We start from the raw sequence: 22,344 nt of genomic DNA, 5'->3' as shown, positions 1-22,344 counted from the left end.
CATGCAGCCTCTGTTCACAGTCCATCAAATGGGTTTTTGCATGTGTACTTAAAGGAGCCACTATGATCTTGCATTCATGCCGGGGTGGAGGGTGGTTGAACAGGTGAACATACAACATTTGCCGTAATACTCCGAGGAAATTAATTTTTCACTCGTGTTTCACGTTGCAAGAACGCCAACTAAGGTCAACCGCTGGCATGTAATGCACGGTTGCTGCTAGGTCACGCGATGGAATGATTCATCAAAAGAAAAGCCATTCTTATGCTCACGATGCTCACAATTGAAATCTGCACGGGAGAATTGAGTGCTGATAATGTGTGAAGTTTATAAACTGGAACTAACCCATTGTCTAGATGGGCTCTCTACATGTCCCTCTACAGGAGCCCCCACTGCCAGCAGTGACATGAGAAAGAAATTGCAGGGCTGCGCGTTTACCTTATACTATCCCATCCTAAAGATTGGAAGAATGATATCTTAACGACATTCCTTTATGAAACTGTATTGCAATGGTGACCGAAAAGAGTTTGTGTTGCATTTCTCCACTACCCTAGTCGTGTTTTACTTCATCTACTTTACTCAATGAAGAACAACTATATTGCACATGAGTGCCCTTAACCCTCAAGGACAAAATGGAAGGTATGGATCACATGAATTGAATTGTCTACAATTTCACTAAATCATTCCACACTCTCAAATGAAAAAAAGAAATAGAGTATTGGGAAGAGCGTTTAGACATTTATTTTACTTCACAAGATTCGCACGGTCATAACATTTGGCCACCTTTTTCACATAATTCAAAGGTCATCATCATCATACCATCGGTCACTGGTTCATTCTGGCTAGTTTGAGGGCTTACTCAGCTCTATCTAACAAATATTGCTCGAGTTGCTGTGACCGATGGACTGACTCACAGTGTCGGTTCACATAGATGCGACCAAGTGGTATGAATATGTGACATTGATGCAAATTGAGGGAGCAAAACTAGACAAACAAAAAGAGACAAAGCAAACAAATCTTGACCCCGAGTCGTGACGATTTATCGAAATTCCTCATTTGTTATAATGCACAAACCAAGCAAAGATTTCTACGAAGCCTTATATGCTGTAGGCGGAACAGTTCTGATTCTTAGCCTGGGATTGCAGTTCCATTCATGGACTCTGCAAGAGCCACCCAGCTCTGCCATCAGGCACCACTGTAGTAAAACGAGCACGAAGGGGTGGTGTCACTACCACCACCACCACCCGCAGTGTTGATGATCAACACCATACCAAGTACGTACCCATTTAAGGATGAGTTAATATACTAACTGAACTAACGTTTTTATTTTAACACTAAAGGCCCACTGAAATATTAGCTCTTTTTCAGAAGTGACCTGGCCACAAATGATTGCACAACGAAGTGGCATATCATGTGGAAATGTATTGCAGCCCAATGCTCTAAACGCGTGTTTCTAAATGTGGAGGGAAAAACTGGGGGACCTGGAGAAAAATCCTCGCAACGATGCAAACTTCAAAATAAACAGGCGTCAGTGTCGGGATCGAACCCACAACTTCCTGCATACCAAGCGAGGCAGTGAACATCTCGCCACCGTGTTGCCCCATATATATTGGAAACCAGGAACGTGCGGTCAGGGGAGGCAGGGGAGGCAGGGGAGGCACAGCCTCACCCGTCATACTCCAATGAAAATAGCTGTTACGAAAATAAAAAATAATAAAATACAGATTAAGATTTTTTGCACTGATCTGCGTTATGTCATTTCTGTATGATTCCAATCATTTTGATAGTCAAAATATCGCCAAATTTGCGGAGCTCCACTGTAAATACAGGAAGAGACGAGAGGTGAGGCAGCGACGAGCTCAGCCTCACCTCTGATTGCGCAACCCCTCAGACACTGTTACTATCTCTCTGCAATGATTGGAATCATACAGAAATACAGAAATTACATTTATAACACAGATCAGTGGAAAACTTGCCATAGGTTTCCATAGGTTTACATAGGTGGAAAGCTATGGCAGGTTCAGCTGCTGATGTGGCATTGGTCTGTCAGGAAAATACTCTGAACCTGCTCACGATGTTTGCAACGTTGTGAGATAATAACTGCGCCACTGCTCCCTACACAGACGCACAGAGACACGCACACACGCAATGTAGTCGAAAGTGTTGACAAAAAATTACAGCTTGAACTGTAAGTGTAGATTAAGCTAAATCTGGGCTTAAACAGAAAATAACAAAACACAGGCCTTGTTGGTTGGTATTTACTTTATTGAAAAATATCCGAGAAAATCTATCAGGAGGACCTTAAGAATAATTTGACCAACTGTTTTAATTCCACGTTCAGGGCAATGCTTTTATTTATCGAATGACACGTAAAACAGATTTTTTTTCATGAATGTTGCCGAGCAGAATATACAAACGTGACACTTAAGGGAGCTTTACGTTGACACTCAGCCAGCTTAGCAAAGGAAACAAATGTGTTTTTGATTTAATCCATTGAACCATTCAATCCGTGCTATTGCCGCAGCAGAAAAGTGCACGTTGATTTGTCCATTAACATAACCAGAGCTCACTGCTGAAAATGAAAATCAACGCATAATAAGAGTGGAAACTACATGGAATGTGGATGAAAAATTACATTTCAATGTATCCACAGCTTACAAAAGGGATAAGAGTCCCTGGGAAGGAATGTTTTGTATATGTAATTCTATTGCACACGTTAGATATTTAAATTATTTGAGATCTTATCGAATAAAAGAGAATGTTATTGAAATCATGTAAAAGCTGTCGTAGAGAGGCACATTCTTGACTTCTTCAAGGCCGAAAGTCCATAATTTTTTATTTATATACAAGGGTTTTTTTGTTATTATTTTGCAATGCATGTGTAAGAAATGTCACATTAATTTTAGAACCGCAGGCAATGGAGAAGTCCCAAAACAGCAGCAGCAGCAACAGCAGCATAAGTACCACTGCATTATTAGACATGTTTCTTATGTAGTGATCTCATCGTCCATCGGGTTATCTTTTGGACAGAGTTGAAAATGCCTCCAGCTCAGTGGCATTTCATTCGATGCGGTTTTAAATTATAACTTTTTACAAAGGAAGTATTTGTTTTCTATATATTTATTTTATCATAATTTCTGTTTCTTATTCACAAAGGAAGGATTTTGAAACATGAAAAGGCTTGGTGTGAAGTATCGGTGCAGTACCTGGCGTACTACGCTATGAACTCAAAATATGTGCTTAGTGATATCTTAAAAGATTCTCAGATACTCCTTCACTAACCCGCACTGACAAGCGTGGTGAAGTATGGTCAAACAACCCCCGTGACCTACGATGTATTGACAAAGGGTTGCACATTATCATGACATTAATTAATTAGATCTTGGCTTTAACACATTTCTCTTGTGGGTATGGCTTAACAAATGGTCGTAAATGAGGTCTGTGAATAAAGATCTCAAGAGCTCATTGGATTCCTCCAGTCCAAACATTTTTTATTCTGTTATACTCATTCTATTTCGGTTTGCACCTACAAAAGCATTGCAGTGTCTGTTTAGACCTCTTTTTTTGGTCTACGACGTATATTTGGGTATAAGTGATGGGGTTGTACCGATTACACCACCTACATTCTGGATACCTGCTGGCTATGAACAGCCCCCGACGGTGACACCACAGGACATATCGCTGCGTGCCAATCAATTACCGTGGTTTAAAGCTGCACAACATGGGCACAGGACATTCGTGGCAGCATGAGTGTTTTCCTATAACAAGCGGATGCGTGTGGAGGTCATACATCTTTTTTTATATTTTACGTATCACAGCAACTGATTTGGTACAACTTGTAACTCAGTGGACTTGAAACCCCTTCCATGGTCACCAAGGTGAAATAAGCCCCTGCATTGCTCTGTGGTTGGTAAAATTGAGTGCTACCTGCTATACAATCAACTGGCTAAGATGACAACAGTGGTTGTCTTATCGGCAAACTGACCTTTACAAAAGACTATGTGGAATTGCCACCCCTGGACTAGGGATAGCAAAGGTGACCAGTAGTGTGCAATTCTTGCACTCTCTACGATGCACTTTGCGTAATCCTTCCAACACATGTCTCGTGATTAACATTAACTCTGCTTTAACCTCACCGATTGCACTCGTTTTCTCTTTTCGCGATCCGTTTAAAAGAGGCGAGACTCATCGTGTGCAGAGCCAAGATGGCTGCTTGACGAGCACGGTTGGCTACGCGCGGTGCAGCGAATATACATTGGCTACAGGGTGCTGAAAAAAATGTTAACAATTTTGAGGGGACTATCGTTTTTCATGGAAAAAAATAACGGGTAATACACTGCAACATGATAACAAATGTCCGTTAATACTACACATGTCCGCCATCATTGTCAAATGCATGCCTGGAATCTTCTCCAGGTGGTCTCCAGAGCCCGGAGGCACATTTCTTGTGATATTGGTGAAAAGTCTCGGAAGTGTTAAAAAAAATTTGAAGCACCTTTTAAATGTAACATAACAATCCCATTGCTGCATTTGTCCTGTAAATGCCAATTAGATGATAGTCTTTGGTTCTTTCGGTAAAGTCACGTAGATAGAAAATAAAAAAAACAAATACAAATAAACAGCCAACTAGTAAGGGTTGTCACGTAAACAGAACATACCAATTCGTCACTAGTACAGCACACCAGAGTGTTGGAGAGCCATGCCACAGCATTTACAATCTGAGTACCAGATTTCACCAGTAATTACAACTAGCTTCATCAGGCAACACCCAGATTTGTGGAAAACTCCTCCTGTTTCGTTCCTGAAATAGAGGTGTAGATGTGATGAAATCACTTGTGTGCTCTTCTTGTGCGAAGTTGGGGGGGGGGGGTTAATGAATGCATATAAATGACTATGGGTATCCATTTCCGTTTGGGTTATCCATATGCTAATCATGGTTAATTATGCATGTGCATTACGGAAGCCCATTGTTATTGTACTTCCTGTGAATTGTGTGTACTAAAATAACTGTACCAACGGTAATCCCAATTGAAGTATGGTGACCTGTATAGGCATGCATTTTAACAATGTATTATTCGATTATTCGCTTACAAGCAGCACTAAGTCTGTAGCTATCCGAACGTTTAAAATGTTTAAATTATTTTGCTTTCTCTCAATTTTGATATATTCTCTGATTAGTTTTGGCCAGTAGTAACTAGTTTTAAACAGAACGTAAGCATTATCAAAATCCTTGTTGGCACGCGTATTCTGCTACTGCTGACAGTTGTATTTGGGATAATTTTTTATTTCTTTGGTGTTCTTTTAGTCTCGTGCTGATCATTCATCCTGTTTGCCCAACATAGCATTTGTTACAAGTGCAATTAATCCGGTACACACCTTCTGTTGATAGCTTCGGTAATACATATTTTGTACCAGATATTTTTTTTATGTACCGTGCCAAATCTGACTCGGATGTTTTGTTTTACAAACATCTGGCTAGTTTATCAGTTACTCCCGCAATGTACGGTATTTTAATAGTTTTAATTACTTGATCAATTTCAATGCTCGTGTTATTTGATTTGGTTCTGGCATGCAATGCCCTGTTGATTTGTGCATCATTGTAACCATTTTATTGCAGCACTTCTTTAACATGTTTAATTTCACTTCTCAGACTATCACCAGCTGACACTTTCTTAGCCCGATGTATGAGCATCTTGATGAGAGCAGATTTCTGTGCGGAGTGATGGTGTGACTGCATTCAGATAGGCGTCAGTGTTGGTAAATGCTGTGTGTTATTTTAACATTTCGACCGCGTCCAAGCGGAATATCCAGAAATGGTAGCGTTCTGTCAGCTTCTACTTCCATGTTGAACTGGATGGATGGGTTTTGCGAGTTGAGGTGATTTAGAAATTCGTTAAGTGTATCTTAGCCTTGTGGCCAGACCACTAATGTGTCATCCACATATCTAACACAAGCAGAGAGTTTTAGTGTGCTTGAAGCTATTGCTTTTGTTTCAAAATCTTCCATGTACAAATTCGCTATCACAGGAGAGAAAGGAGAGCCCATTGCTGCTCCTTCTTTTTGTTTATAGAAGTCACCCTTCCACAAGAAATATATGTTTTTTAGACAATGTTCAGCTAGTTGTGGGATATATTTGGCCAACCCTGTGTGCGTTACTAGAGTCTGGAGTAATTTAAGCAAAAAATAAAATAATACATCGTTTATATGTATGTTTATACAGGTCACCATACTTCAATTGAGATTACCATTGGTACGCCTACTTTAATACACACAATCGACATGAAGTAAAATAACATCGGGCTTGCATAATGCGCGTGTATAATGTGCGCAAATTACCATGTTAATAACCCAAACGACAATGGATACCCATAGTAATTTATATGCATTAATTAATCCCCTCCCCCACTTCGCGCAAGAAAGGCACACAAGTGCTGTCATCACATCTACCCCTCTATTTCAGGAACGAAACAGGAGGACTACACAAATCTGGCTGTCGCCTGATGAAGCTAATTGTAATTACTGGCAAAACGTCGTACTCAGATTGTAAATGCTGTGGCTTGGCTCTCAAACACACCGGTGTGCTGTATTAGTAACGAATTGGCATATTTTGTTTACGTGACAAACCTTACTAATTGGCTGTGTTTATTTTATTTTATTTTTACTCCACACATGCAGTTTAACGATGCATTTATATTCTTACGTGCTCTAACCCCCAAAACCTGTATTATGGATGATATTGGTTGCGAAAGCCTACATGTTAAACTGCATATGTGGAATTTGCATGTTCTCCATATGGTCACGTGGAGTTTTGTCTGGGTCCTTGGGTTTTTCGTTCTACATTTAGAAACATGAGTATTTGGCTGATATAAATGTCCACCTCATTTGTGGTCAGGCCGCTTCTGCAAAAAGAATTATACAGCTCTGTGAGCCTCTCTTGCAGGTCTCAATTCTCTGCGGCCGCAGCGTCCATCTTGAAAATGCTACAGTTCTAAGTCCCAGGCATCTATGAGGCAGGTCTGCTTTTCCCGTGCAAAAATCGCAGCACTTTGCCACAAAATGCATAACAGCACTAAGACATTGCACAGTGCCCACACCTGCAATGCCTGCATAACTTTCACACATCGCTTCTACAATAAAAATACTAGAGAGAAAGTAAGCCAATATAAAAAACAGTATGTGCATCTTTCAAGAAACGTTTTATCGTGCAAAGTGAAATTCCAGTAAATGTAAAAAAATTTTTTATTTAAAGTGGAGTTGTGTCGCAATGCTTATCTGGGTTGCGCTGCATGTCAAGGCATTTTTTCTCTCAATCTTTTACCACGTGTTACTGCGGGTATCTTCAAAACTTGGATTGAGCTGAAATAATTAAATCCCTGAAGATGCCGCAGTAGTGCATGTCAAAAGCTTGAGGGTATAAATTCTCAATATGCACACAGCTCAACTGAAAAAAAACACACTTGTACTTTGTTGGAATTCAATACCATAACAAATTTAAAGGTGCATTTGCAAGAGTTTATCATTATTTCTGTAGCAGTGAAGCAATTGTAATTTGTGATGTCAGAGAAATATCGGCTTCTTGCATCGCACAGAAAGTGGAAACGTACATTTCTATGCGTACGTCTCACCGTATCGTTGCGAGTGTGCATAGGTGTCTCTGTGCATCAGAGCGTGTGAATGTGTCAGTGTTTATCTCTGTGTTTTTCGGAATCTCGATGCTGACACTCACATTTATATTCATGCCTGCGACGTCTGCAGGTGAATTCTATGGTTATCCAAGTGCATCTTTGAGTGAGAATATATTACACGCACAATCATTGTGCTTTGAAGAATGAATACATGCATACATATAAAGACAAAATGTTGTGACAATTGTGTTGGTCTAATGACCAATTAATTTGCTTCATCATACGTCAATTCCAGCCAAGCAGTGCTCTTTAGTTCTTTGGCTTCAGCAAAAAAAAAACGAAGATAATTTGACCACTGATTAAAACACGAACGAATAATAATAACACAGGAGCTTACTAACATATTTATATGAACAACATAGAAGACACACATAACAAGCAGCGGTCCATAAAAAGACAATCTAAAAAGTACACGACAGAGGGCAGGAAATAAACATGAAATTCATGATTTAGTTAACTAATAAAGGAATACATATTTTGATCATAAAAGCTGTGCGACCGGCTTGTATTGCACAATCGTAAAATGAATACAATCGCACCAGTATTGTTTTGTAAATATGTTACCAGTTTTTGTAGGATTTTTGCAAGTCCAATACCCTTTTTTTCTGATGTCTTGTAGAATATTTTGCAAGGTCCTTTGTCACGTATTGAAGGTAGGTCGACAGAATAATGTGCACGGTAGCATGCATTAAAATTCCATTTCATTCTTGGAGGCTGAAACACTTTTCATCAATCTCTGAAATAATATTCATGCCACTGCCTTTTGCCCGAATTGCATCTATGAACAGTGTGCAAGTGGGGCCAGTAAATTAGGCATTTTCTTGTCGTGAATAAACATAACTGGACCTTTTATTTGGATGCCAAAGATAAAATGAGCATCTTGGGGTCACTTTCTGTAAAATTTAAACATTGCAGAGATGAATGCATTTTTTGTTATAAACCATCTGTTTTATTATCCAGTGGCAATTTTCATAAACATCGTGTTTTTTCTTGCTACAGGTTAAATTGCTGTGAAAATGCTTGCGTTAAACTCGTTATGCTGGGAGGGATTCAACTAATCTAAATTAGGGCCACCTGACCTGTGCGCTCGGCACACGCAATGCAAATTGGTGTTTATATTTGAAAATTTAAACACATAGATACATTTTATGCCAAGTGTCACTTTAACTTATCTATACAAAATATAAAACGGTGGGACGAAATAGCGTAGTGGTTAGCTCGCTGTGCTACGGACCCGGCAACCTGAGTTCGATCCCACTTACGACCAACACCGGTGACGATTATGTGAACCGGTCCTGGGCCTCCCCTACCTCGACTCAGCCTCAAATGAGTACCTGGTGCAGTGTGTAAACAATGCCACTAGGAAGCCAAGGGCGCCCAGATGTGGTGATGGCCACCCACCCCCTCGTGTGAGGTGCAAGCCTTCATAGGTGCTCACTCACAACAGTCTGTTAAGGCTATACAGGGGCTTGGAGCATATATTTAACCCAGCTTAAATATACGCTCCAAGCGTGGTGGTGTTTCATTCAGACGCTGTCTCCCCGACAGACCTGGTCTTCACCTGAGGACGGCTGCTTGCGTTGTGGCCGAAACGTCGTGAGAATTATTTTATTATGTTTTATTTTTATTATTTTATTACTTCCCTTCTACGTGACTTTACCGAAAGAACCAAGAAGATATACAGGGGTGCTTTGTCTTTATATATGCATCTCTCGGCAGACATCGATGATGCACATCAATGGCTTGCTATGACGTAGATGGGCTCTGACGACGAATTATGAAAAGAAACATGGAGGAGTGTACGCTGGGAATGACACTGAGAGGCAGAAAGAGGACAATGGATTAGAGAACAAAGCTAAATTAGAGACATACTCTTAGTTCTTTCGGTAAAGTCACGTAGGTAATCTGGCTGTGACGGTCCCACCTGATGACGGAGACTTGCGTTGCCTCCGAAACGTCGTGATTTTCATTGTTTTATTTTATTATTTTTTATTTCATTTTTTAGTTCATTTTTTACCTACGTGACTTTACCGAAAGAACTAAGAGTATGAATCCTTGCAGTCACGAAAGCTTCAAATCAGGAATAAATTAGAGACGTTACATTGTCTGTTACGATAAGTGGACTCAGGCAGGACAGTTGGCTAAAAGTGTTGATGGACGATTGTTGAGACTGACGATGACGTCGACAGCCGAGGGAGAAAACGTCGCCCAAGAGGATGATAACCGCCATGGAAATGAAGCAATCCGATGAGCTCATGTGCAGTGTCTAGTCGGCCTGTTATAAAAATGATGAGAATACAAAATATATCAATAACGTGGGGGAGGCCTTCATCCAGAAGTAGAAAGATAATGGCTGATGGCAATCATGTTGTCGAGCGATATCGAATTGGAATTTGATCGGTGTATACCATGGAGGAAAAACAAATCTCAGAGTCCAGCGTGAAGGATACATGAATTGCCTGCAGTGTGTAACTTGTTAATGTCTCGTGTTGACCTTCCCGTCGGAAGATAATGACAAAAGAAGTGAAAGTGGCATGCTCTGGCTGCCTGCCATACGTTTGTCACAGCCTTGATTATTTCAACTTTCAAAACAAGGAAATGCAGTGCTATATTGAAATGGTTTTTCACAAGTGCATTAATGAATCTTATTTAAAGTGCCTTTTTAATGTTATTTTCCCTCCCCAAAAACACCAGGTACAGGTGTTTGGCAAATTAAATTAAACTCCGTTTATATCTTTTGTATTTGCTCAATTGAATTGGAGTGCTGCTTCTTTCAATGAAAAAAGTTATTTGCATCCTGCTAGAGGAAACCAGCAATTATAATAAGCCACAGTCTCACTAAAGCCATTTTATATTTTGGTGATATATTTGCCTTCGATTGTGTTACATATTTACGGAATGTGTATTATATATATTTTCAAATAAGAAAACCTATTTAAAAACGAAAATAAGGAGTTAAAACAATTGTTCCGATTACTGCATTAAGAGATGCTGTCATTGTGCAATCCAGAGGTCGCTGGTTCAATTTTACATTCTCGTAGGGCAGTTGAAATGATTGTCAAGTTTAGTCAATTCTCCCAAACACACCTCTGCCCACCCAGTAGTATAAATGTAGTCACGACATTTTAGTCAATCGGCAATTCGTGCGCGGTGGGTTAATGGGCAGGTAATCCCACCTTCTCAAAGACGAGCATGGAAGAGTAGGCCAAAATCCCCCTGAAAAGGGGCTGTCTAGAGCTCCCCCCAAGGTGAGGCTCTTCCAGCAGCAGTGGTATGACCAAGCAATTGCAGGGCTGCACCTTTACCTATCATTATACAATTTTTTTTTAATGGTACAAATACTTGTATGCGAACGTCTCACCATGTGAATCTAGGAATTTATAAATAAATGTCTAAACTATTCAATAATAGTCCTGCTTTGGTATTTTTTTTCCAATTATTATTTTTAAAGTGGGAAAAAACCAGAGGCCCTGATGAAATCACTCCTATGACTCAAACCTATGTCTTCACATCTCAGAAGCTAAGCAGGTTTGAGACAGTTTTTCTTACTTATATAGGTGACAGCCACAAATTACAATGTGTTTTAGGCTTGGGCTATATGAGGTGCCTAAGAGAAATGGCCTTACAAGTAATAGATACTTGAATATATCTGTGCGGAGCTTCAAGTGTTACCCTTCAAGCGCTTGGGTTTTGTCTGGGTACTCCGGTTTCCTACCACACACCAAACATTCGCGAATGTGATTGATCCAATGTCCCAATGCAGGAGCTTCCTTACAAGGGACTTGAGACTCAGTGGGGCTTCTCTTGGGCAAAACAAAGGCACAGCAAGAAACCTAATTGCAATACGGCCTACTAAGAAAATACTTGATTGTTCTGCAAGTGGGTGTCCCATGTGCACGATGCTTATGTCACAGCATGGCCCCCACAAAATGCCATCAACCACACCCCTATTCTTAGGTTTTTTCGGTAAAGTCACGTAGGTAAAAAATTTAAATTAATAAAAGTATCGTGCTGTGACGGTTACACCTGAAGACGGAAGCTTGTGTTGCCTCCGAAGCGTCGTGATTTTTATTTAATTTTTATTTTACTTTTATTAATTTTAATTTTTTACCTACGTGACTTTACCGAAAAAACCTAAGAATATGAATCATTGCAGTCACGAAAGCTTCAAATCTAGAACACATCCCTATTCTTGGTTCTTTCGGTAAAGTCACGTAGAAGGGAAATAATAAAATAATATAAATATTATTGTTTTTATTTCATTATTTCCCTTCTACGTGACTTTACCGAAAGAACCAAGAATATGAATCCCTGCAGTCACGAAAGCTTTGAATCAAAATTTAACCACATCCCTGTGACGCAGGTGTGCACAGGGAATGGGCTCCAGTTGTTTAGAGTACATCGCTGCATTTCTGACCACATTCAGGGACACCTACCCCATTAACGTCTCGAGTGTTGACAATGCAAGCGCAAACACAAACAGTTCGCTGAGCTGTGACAAAATTACCGCATTGCAATCAGGCAATGCCTATTGTGCGCGCGGTAACAATCAATGAACACTTTCTCAGTCGCCTCGGAGAGGCTCATGAATGGATTTTGGCATGAAAATATAGGCTTCAGCACATTGAAGGAAGTTAGTGCATTTCTGCCGTTTGAATGAGAAGTGCACTGGCAATCCCTTGGACACAAGCATGGCCCCAATTTGTGTTGTAGTGTCAGCAAAAATAACCGCAAATTGCTGGGAATATGGGACCCCAAAATACGCAGTTTAAATGCAAGGTTGGTGTTGTGTTATCATGCATTTCACTTTTAGTTCATTCTCACTTATATATTTCCTGATTCGCTTATAGATTTACTAAATCGATTTACACAGCACCTTATTACCTTCAGACCGAGTTTCCATCGCTGTCATTATCATCATTGATGGGCGACAAAAAAAACCCAACCCTAATTTAACTGAATTGCATGCAACACAGTGTTATTTCTTCGCGTTCAGATTTCAATGCCACAGTGTCCTTTGGCTTGCCTGTTTGTTGGATGTTATCGCTTTTAGCGTTCACTCTGCACACTGATTATTTGACGATTCACACGGCTAGGAGTCTGGCAACCTGTGGTTTCGGACCAAACGTGCGGTTCTTTAAGGACTACCTCGTGACCTTATTTATGAGGACCACCGTTTCGTATTCACCGCGTGCATTGGGGCTCTTGATCCGTTTTTTTACCGAATTCGACAACAAACCCGGCTCTCCTTGTTATTTGAGTTGCCAACCCCTGCACACGGCCAATGAAGGGCAACGCTTCGAGACTGAGTAAGGGGCCGTCCATAAATGACGTCACGCACCTAGGGGGGGGCGGTCAGACATTTGTGACGATGTGTGACGAGGGGGAGGGGCGGTTTGAGAAATGTGACGTCACATCAAAATGCGCAACTGTAAATAAATATAGACAACACGTTCTACTTAATTAAATAAACTTTTTAATAAACGTTTTCTCCAACAACATTAGAGTGTAGCGCCACATTAAATACGCACTACAATGACAATAGTTTAAAGCGATTTGAAGCATGTTTTTTTTTGGGGGGGGGGCATAGCTTTGTGACGTCATATTTGAGGGGGGGGGGTCTGACTTTTTGTGACGCCGTGTGACGAAGGGGGGGGTCAAGAATCGTCCAAAATCGCGTGACGTCATTTATGGACGGCCCCTAACTGTGCCACTCGTTTTGTCCGGCAGCATGTTGGTACATTACACAGTCCCTCCAGAAAAACGCGGAGTTTTTTGGTGATTGTTGCGGGCAAAAATCGTTGATTATGCGGCACGTTTTCTTAAAAAATGCGATGGAATATGCGGGATATTTATGCAATTTTATGCGATTAAATTGCGGGAACTTGCAAAAATTGCGGGAACTTGCAAAAATTGCGGGAACTTGCAAAAACTGCGGTTTGATGAAAAAGAGAAAAAAAAGTGATTCCCCCAACACCCTATTCACTAGGCTACTACTTTAATGTAAAGAGTCATTTCTTATTACTTCTTATGATAAGCAAGCATACTACATCACAGAAAGTGCTGGGAATATTTAAGTTCTCATCTTGTTTTATTTCAGACCTTAACAAACAGATGGCTCAAACTTACAAAACATTGAGTCGAACAAGTTCTGTAGCTTTACAAAATGAATATGCTACAACTTCTGTAAAAATGAATAAATAAAATATTAAAAAATAAAATGTGTGCTTCCTGTTTTACAGAGGTAGCTATGCAAAATAATTTGCCCCCACTGTCATGTAACACACTGGGGAACTGCTTTGCGCGGTCTTTTGCGCTTATGTTTGTTGGCAAATGAGAAAGATTTGCGGGCTTCATCATGGTTTCATTGGCATCGCGGGGTTTGCAGCTTTTTAATGATGTCGCGTAATGAGTGACTTCACTTCATAACGTTTCCATGGCAACAGGGGAAATGGCTGCGCTTGTGTGAAGTAAACGCAACATTTTTCAACTTTCTGCTAAGATATATGTGACTTTTTGCAACGAAAATGCGGGGATTATGAAATCATGCAAGCCCGCATATTTTGCGCGCGGAAATCTGCAATTTATGCGGCGAAAGTGCGGCGTATTTGAAAAAACGCGCCCCCCGCATAAATATGCGGACTTTGGCTGATTTTGCGTGAAATCTTGCGATCGCATAATCGCGTTTTTCTGGAGGGACTGATTACAGTCGGTCGATCGGCAGTTATGTCACGTGCGTGTCGGGGGTATAGTGCGAGTACTACCAGCACTTTCAAGGTGTCCGGCCAGCCTGGAAGAGTAGGCCAAAAATACCTTCCAGACAGGCTCTATAGAGCTCCCGTTAGTAGAGGCCCTTCCATCGCGAACAAGCAATTGCAGGGCTGCACCCACACCTTATAAGTTAATAATAACGACATTGCATACAATGTAATACAGTGATGGTGTAACACTTAGACAAGACATTTTTGTCATTTTAATGACACGTTTATAAGAAAAGGGCATGGTTATATTTGACACTGACTTTAACGAATATAAAATCTGTTTTAAGGAGTCAATGTGTCTGCTCAAATATCAGCTATTGCCAGCGGTGTGCATTGGTATGATGATGAATAATTGAATGTGGACGCAAACACTTCGCATCAGAAGCCTTCCGAGGAATTGCAAAAGACTGGTTTTGCTGGGCACATCAATGAACCCATCCCATGCCAGGCTGCAGAGCGAGCATCATGATGATCTCTCTGTATGAAAGCCCGAGAGCAAGCGAACGTAACTATAAACCATGTCTATTGGATAAGCAATAATTTTTATGGTAGCAGTGCAATTTAAACAAACTAATTCAGAAATATATTCTTGGTTCTTTCGGTAAAGTCACGTAGAAGGGAAATGATAAAATAATACAAATATAAAACTATAAAAATTCTCACGACGTGACTTTACCGAAAGATCCAAGAATATGAATCCCTGCAGTCACGAAAGCTTTAAATCAAAATTTAATTCAGAAATGTTAAGCAGTCAGCTGCTGCGTAAGGGCGACGGCAAAGTGGGAATCGCGTCACACCACAAACTCGACGACCTGCGCTAGAGTCTAACGCCACCGCTAATATGAGTGGTAATTGATATCTGAACCAATTCTGGGCCCTCCTCTCTTCACCAATCCACGCTGACCAACGTGTTGAAGTAATGTCAATCCCCGATGGCATGCGGAGTTCTTCATCCAGCAGGAGATTTAAGAAGGAGTGTAAATCATTATTATTGAACGAATGTAAATACCTAAATAGCACCCCTATCCATTGGTGCCGATATATGATTTCTGGCCTCAACTTAATGTAAAACATTCATCCTGAGCCAGCGATGTAAATTCCACATGGTGAACTTTCAATACTCTCTTGGGGTGTGGGTTGTGTGGCGCTCCAGGAGATTCCATGGTGCAGATCCTGAGCAGTTCAAGTGTGCAACCCAGTGGAGACGCAGCTGGTCTGTAACTTTTTTTGTTAAATATAACTTTATTTCAAACGGGGAAAAAAAAATCTGCAGAAGCCACAGCAAGCCCGGCGCACTCGTCCAAGTCACGAGCACTCCCCGGGGTGTACTCTCAGTGCGAGCGAGCTGGCTGTGTGGTCACCCCACGTGACCGCGAGTGGTGCTGCGCTTCGTGACTCTCGGCCATATGGAGGTTTTGGTGTGCAGATCGGGTCATGGAGTTTGGCCACCCGTGCTGTATGGGATGACCACTGTTGATTTCACACCAAGTGGCACTCACTTTGTTGAATGTCGAGGGATGACGAGGACAGGATTGGGTTGTGAACTATGAACAATTTGTATTTGACCAGGTAAGGCCCACTGAGCTATATAACTATTTTTCAGAAGTGACCTGGCCACAAGTGATAGCTCAGCGAAGTGGCTTATCATGTGGAATTTTATAGCAGCCAAATATTCTAAACGCATGTTTCTAAATGTGGAGGGAGAACACTGGAGGACCCGTAAAAATATTCACGCGACCACGGGGAGAACATGCAAACTCCAAATATACAGGAGTCAGGCTCCGGCTCGAACCCACGACCTCTTCCATACCAGGCGAGGGAGTTAACACCTCGCCACCCTTCCGATTGACAGTCAAGCACTCTCACGACAGTGACATCCAGCCCGATGGCCACCGATGAGTTCATAGAAATGTAAACCAGCTGAAGTCTTGACAAAAAACTCGAAGCATAACAATGATCAAGCTCATCGATTCACGATCTGTGATGCGTTGATGTGAGACACGGCCAGTCGGAGTGTTGTTTTGTTCTGACATTGTCCATTTACAATGGAAGAATGCATTATCCATTGACTGACAGGCATTGGTGAATGGTTGACCTCTCATTGTTTGAACACATCAATACATAGGAATGTAAAATAAAATAGCATCCAACTGTTTAGCTCAAAGCTCTGCAGCTCCACAGTGCAGTGGATATCAAGTGCAATATTGATTGCAGTGAGATTGCACCATGACCCCAGAGCTTTATAGTTTAAATGCTGCAATGATTTGGTACGAAATTCACTCCTGTCTCCTGCAAAACCAAAACAGTCAAGTTCCATAGGAATAAAAAAATCACTCTTGGATGCTATTAATTTACCGACGTATGCAATTGTGTATGAAGAAATTGAACAAGCTTGCGCTGTACAATTATTGTACGACGTTATTTTGCATGATGTTTGGCGCGCAGGTCTCGCAATCCAGAGGTGGCTGGCTGAATCTCCGGGCGAGGCAGTTGAAACATCGGTGCAAGTTTTTTTTCAACCCTCCTCAACCCCCCCCCCACTTATGTCCACCCATCGGTGTAAATGGGTTCACCACAGTAAGATAGGCAGGTGCGTGCGTGGTGAGAAAAAATGTAGGTACTACCACCACTGCCAAGACAGTCTGGCCAGCATGGATGAGTAAGGTCCAAAAACAAAATAGGGCCTTCTCTTGGACCTCCCTCTAGTGGAGGCCCTTCTGCCAGCAGTGGTATGAGCAAAAAAAAAACTGCAGGGCTGCACCTTTACCTTTATGTTTCTTGAGTTTCAACCCACAAAAAAAAACACATTTGGTAGTGTACAATGGTGCCGATGTAAAATATATATGTGGGCAGTTAATTTTTTTTAATTTTAGTCGGCTACTACAACCACCAACTTGAGTTGCCCTTTAATGGTTGTCAGTGTTTAACCTACAAGCACATGACTGCAGAGCTTACCCATAGAGAGCAGCAACTGGCCTCTTTCCACTGGTCTTGGGCCGGTTTGGTTTGGGCTCGCCCGCCATGTTAATATCTGTCAAAACGGAAATATGCGACACGGTTACAGTACTCCCACAGAAGGGCGCAGCGCTTCTGTTCAGCGAGTCAAAATGTTGGGTTGAAAAAAAAAGACCAACAAGAAAAATCTTCTCGGCAGCAAAAAAAGCACTTGTAAAAAAAAATATTACAAGTTTAAAAACATCATAATTTATTAGCAGTTGCTAATATATATTTGAAGATGATACAGTGTGTTGTTTAAAAATATTGCTTAACGCTCCTTTATTGTAAACATGAACATGTTTTGCTTATTCTGTATGTGTTAAAAGTGATGTGTGCAATTGCCTGATAAAATGTTGGAATTTTTCTATTAATATAAAAAAAAGATATACATTTAGTCCTTAAAGCCTCAGTAGGTCTCAAGGCTTTTCAATTAGGGTTCTGCTTGGAATGTCTGGGCAATTCCTTGAAAATATTTTTTGTAAGAACATATTTCCCTCGCTTTATGCGGGTTCGGCTTGGGCGATTCGATGTAAATATGCAAATAATTTATTTATACCAAAAAAATCGCTATATATGTGGTTTAAATTCGCTCATATGCGGCTACGCGGTCGGACGTGGGACAACATTGTGTGTGGTGCATGCACTACTCGGCAGGCAGCTGTCCCGTGCGGTTTCGTTTTGTGCGTAATTTTTTTTAATGCATCTTCTGCACAAAGCGAGGGAAACCTGTAAAAGCAAACTGGAGTTGGTAAAGAACTCCCCCGCTCCACCCACACACTCAGGAAACAACACACACTCAAGTTCCACACCGACAAGTCATTTACTTTATGTACTGCTTGCCAGCTCACTAACCCCAGCGAGTGGTAGTCCAGTAATACATGATCTCATCGGCGTGCACCACAACACCCAAGCCCAGCAGCAGTCATCTTCCTGGTGGATTTTGTCGAGCATCAAACTCTTTGAAGCAGTTTGCAAGCGCAAGTAGGCGAACAAAACAATGTGAGCCTCTCAGTTGTATTCATTTGCCGTTTTTTCACACGTATTTTCTTTCGCGTGCATAATGTTCATGTTCAGCTCGAAGGCTCACTTGACTCTGAATGAAGAGTGATGGAATAATCCGTGTTGACTTCGTGTTTCAAACTGGCATAGAATTTACCAATACAGCCATGGTTGTGACAATTTATTATGAGTAATTCACATTACTGCGGATAAATAATGTTAATTACCAACACAGGTAGAAATGCAACATCGTTAAACTGGTTCGTGCATAGAGGTCGGATATAGATGTATGCACTTCTGATGATTGCATAGATAAAAAAAAAGCTACACAAGCTAGACGCCTCATGATATGCAACAATCAAAATCACCGTGAGGCCTCATCATTTGCATTGCGGCCAAAGCAAAAGCAGCAAGCAAATTTGGAAATAGCAAAAGTGAAAATTACCATAATAAATAAATAAATATCCAATAGTCACCCAGCACTCTGATTGGCAATTCACGTTGAATCATAATACAACTCTCCATTGGACGTGTGTTACATTATTATTGAAGAGGATGAAAGAACGCCCGGAAAATGTAGTCACAACAAACGTTCTGCCTTTGAAATGAACGTGATATTGAACGTCTGACGGTAGTAACAAAAATATTGTTCTGACCGCAATAATGTTAATGATCGCTTGTGTTGATTGCTTGTGTTGCAATCGAAATGTCGTATGCTAGTATTTAATTTATTATTTTATCTTTATACGTGACTTTACCGAAAGAACGCAATAATGTTATTATGTAACCATCTAAACGGACAGTGAAACAAATTGCATTAAATGCATAAATTATTGAAAGCAAACTTTTTTTTAAACTCCTACAGGAATTTATTTTGTCACCTTGAGGCCATCGACTTTTGAGAAAGTTATTCAAATGCTATTAAAATTAACTGCAAGTTGATTTAAAAATTGAAGGTACTGAACGAGTAATTTTACCAAGGCGTGCAATTATGATCCAGTTTTCTTAGTTTGATAAAAAAAAAACTATTTATCAAGCAAAAGCTCACCATTTACACTTTAAAGATTACCAATGTGCAGCCAGTAATGAGTGTGCAAGATTGAATCATGTGTATATCAATGCATTGGCCAAATTTTTTCATATCACAATATTCCACAATAAGTGCTGGTGTCAAAGGTCAATTTGTCCAAAACGTTTGTTCAAGGAATGCGTTCAAAGCATTTTGCGTTCAGCATAATATGTAGATAATTGTTTTATGTACAATAGTTGGAAAAAAAGTATCATCATAGTGTTAGCAACAAGCATCAGTTAGTTAGTCGATCGACAGGTCGTATAGAGTGGGGTAAAGTGTGAATACTCACACCTTTTCCGAGACGTCTGGCCAGCATGGAAGAGTAGGCCAAACACCCTCTAGAGGAACTCTCTAGAGCTCCGACTGATTATAGGTCCTGTTGCCAGCAGCAGTATGAAGCTAGTGCAGAGCCACACCTTTACATCTTCATTTGTACAATTCAAGACTTACAAACCAAGGCTCAAATATAACGGACTTTTGTTTTCTCCTCGTATCAAATTCCATCAGATGATCTACGTATATATGTAAATCTACTGTATCGTAGCGGGGACCTGTACTTTAATATTCTATTTGTTCTAAAGCATTTTGCTTTAGAAAAAACAGAACATTCATTACTTTGGCACAGCTGGTTGCACGTAATGAGAGGTAAACACACATTTACGTAACCACTATAAATAAAGAGAATGGCCACTAATGTATAGTCACGTATTAGTCCTAAATGGCGTTTTTTTAAGTACTTGATCATATTCTTCCAATGTGTCTTGAGTGTAGCAGATGGTGTTACAGAACAACAACTGGTTGTCTGTGACATCTGCACAACACCTTTTGTCGTAAAGTATCTTCTAATAAGGGACATTTCGGTCTCAGTGGACCCTTGCTAAAGAAAAAAAGGTACTGACGAACAGATATAACTCCTATTTTCGAGTGAAAATAGTTACGGGATTTTATTTCACTCCTAAAAGAACGTCCTAAGGCTTTCGCTGCTGTGGTGACACGCTTCCCTTAAATAGGGTCAAAAATGTTATTTTGGGGGAAGAACGATGAGTACATGGATACCGAGTACCTCTCGATCGGTCCATGTGCCTATGTTAGTGTCACACGCGGAAAAATGCTGAAAAATAACGGGAAAATAGCGAGCCATTGTTTTTTTCCAATTAATTGCCGACATTCAAAATTGGCAAAAAAACGACTGTTCAAAGACCCACGCTAATTGACACAGAATAGCAAAAGTTATGGATGCATACATTATGCATTAAAATTGCCATATCAACATTTCACGTTAGTTAATATTTAATGAAAAATTCACCATTAAAGATAAAGGTGTGGCGTAAATCAGCCATGAAATGTACTTGGCCTATCAGCAAAATGCTAATTTCCTTGCATTCGATTTGCTCAGTGTTGCCTAAATTCCTACATCTATTATGAATTAATTTGTATATATGTATTTGAGTTCCACCATCCCCCATTCAGTCATAAATGAGCTAACTATTTATGGCAGTAAGCCTGTCTCAGTGGAACTCATTTGTGTCAGTGATTCAGCTGCCTAGATTACTGCAGAATGTGGGGTGCATGAGACCAGGAGGATTTTAAAGGGCGTGCATCTTGTGGGGCTTTTGCAAACCCATGCCACTGAGCAACGGTATTACTGCAGCATTGAATGGTTGCACTTTGGCAAGCCATTTAATTTCAGAAATCCAGTGGAAATTGAACATTAACACTCAAGGGCATTATGGCTGTCAATGCAAAACACACAACAGAGCCTCAAGTGTGGATACCAAACTAGCATGGGTTGGATAAAAAAACGAAAGAATGCCTTCTCTGAGTGGCATTGTGATATTGACAAAGATGCCATTGGAGAGAATGGGATTTTTAGCCAACAGAGACCAAGTTGCAGTGCAGTCTCCGTTAGTCATCATCACGTCCGTGTTTATTATGCATGCCTCAACAATGTATGCCATCAATCCACGGAGGGGTTTCGTGCGGACACTCTGTAATTACTATGAGCTCACGAACGACCTTTATCTGTGATAGGGCACCACATAAAACACGGCTAGAGTAAATGCAGGTCGTTCACAATCTGTAAACCTGGACTATGAGATTGTTTTACTCCCACATTCCAAACACTGATTGAATTCTAATAATGGTACTCAACATCATCCTCAACAGCCATGATCAATCTGCTGCTGGATGAAGGCCTCTGCATTTCATCGCCAACCCCCGCTCCGCCCTCCCCCCTTTTGTGCTGTGATGCCACAATCCACCTTGCTCCTCCATCACGAGCCAATTTAATCGCTCCATCTCTGTGGTGGGCATCCTCTCAGCCATTCCATCACCAGCCTCGTCCACCGGAAACATTGCTAGAATTAGCATTGTGTTCTCTTCTTAACGGTCAGTTTGCTAACTGGTAAATATTTTTTTTATATTTTGGAGAGATTATTTTAGTAAGAATATAGAATGGTTTATTTTACTGTTTATGACATGACAAGGGGTTACGACTGTGCGCTATTGTACAAAATATTCTGTAATCATACAATATTATAATTGGACACTGTTTTATAATAAAAATGGGCATTTACCTTTTATATTTAATGACAGGTGTTTTGTATAAGAAAATCAGTTTGGTCCGACAAACTCATTATTCGATGTTGTAAGCCCTACGTACAGCGGATAGGAGAACAACGTGTGCATGTGCACTGATAGACAAAATTATGGAAGACGAACCCTCCACTGGCACCATTTATGTAGGATATTTACTTTTTTGTAATTATCCTACATCCAAGCTATAGTGCGCACACGCACACATACATTAAAAACAAATAGTGCATTCGCAGCA

General features: G+C 40.6%; 1 protein-coding gene across 1 annotated transcript in view; it reads right to left on the bottom strand.

Moving 5' to 3' along the window:
- The window catches only part of LOC144723334 (RNA-binding Raly-like protein), a 50,173-nt gene that overhangs the window by 12,774 nt on the left and 15,055 nt on the right, over positions 1 to 22,344 (bottom strand). Inside the window, exon 2 of the mRNA XM_078602039.1 lies at positions 17,399 to 17,474. Within this exon, the coding sequence (XP_078458165.1) occupies positions 17,399 to 17,474 (76 nt within the window). The remainder of the gene's footprint in view (positions 1 to 17,398; positions 17,475 to 22,344) is intronic.

Source organism: Lampetra planeri, chromosome 17, assembly GCF_965212315.1.
Source record: "Lampetra planeri chromosome 17, kcLamPlan1.2.h2, whole genome shotgun sequence".
NCBI lineage: Eukaryota > Metazoa > Chordata > Hyperoartia > Petromyzontiformes > Petromyzontidae > Lampetra > Lampetra planeri.
The sequence above is the reverse complement of the archived record's forward strand: the minus strand, read 5'-3'. Positions and strand labels throughout refer to the sequence as shown.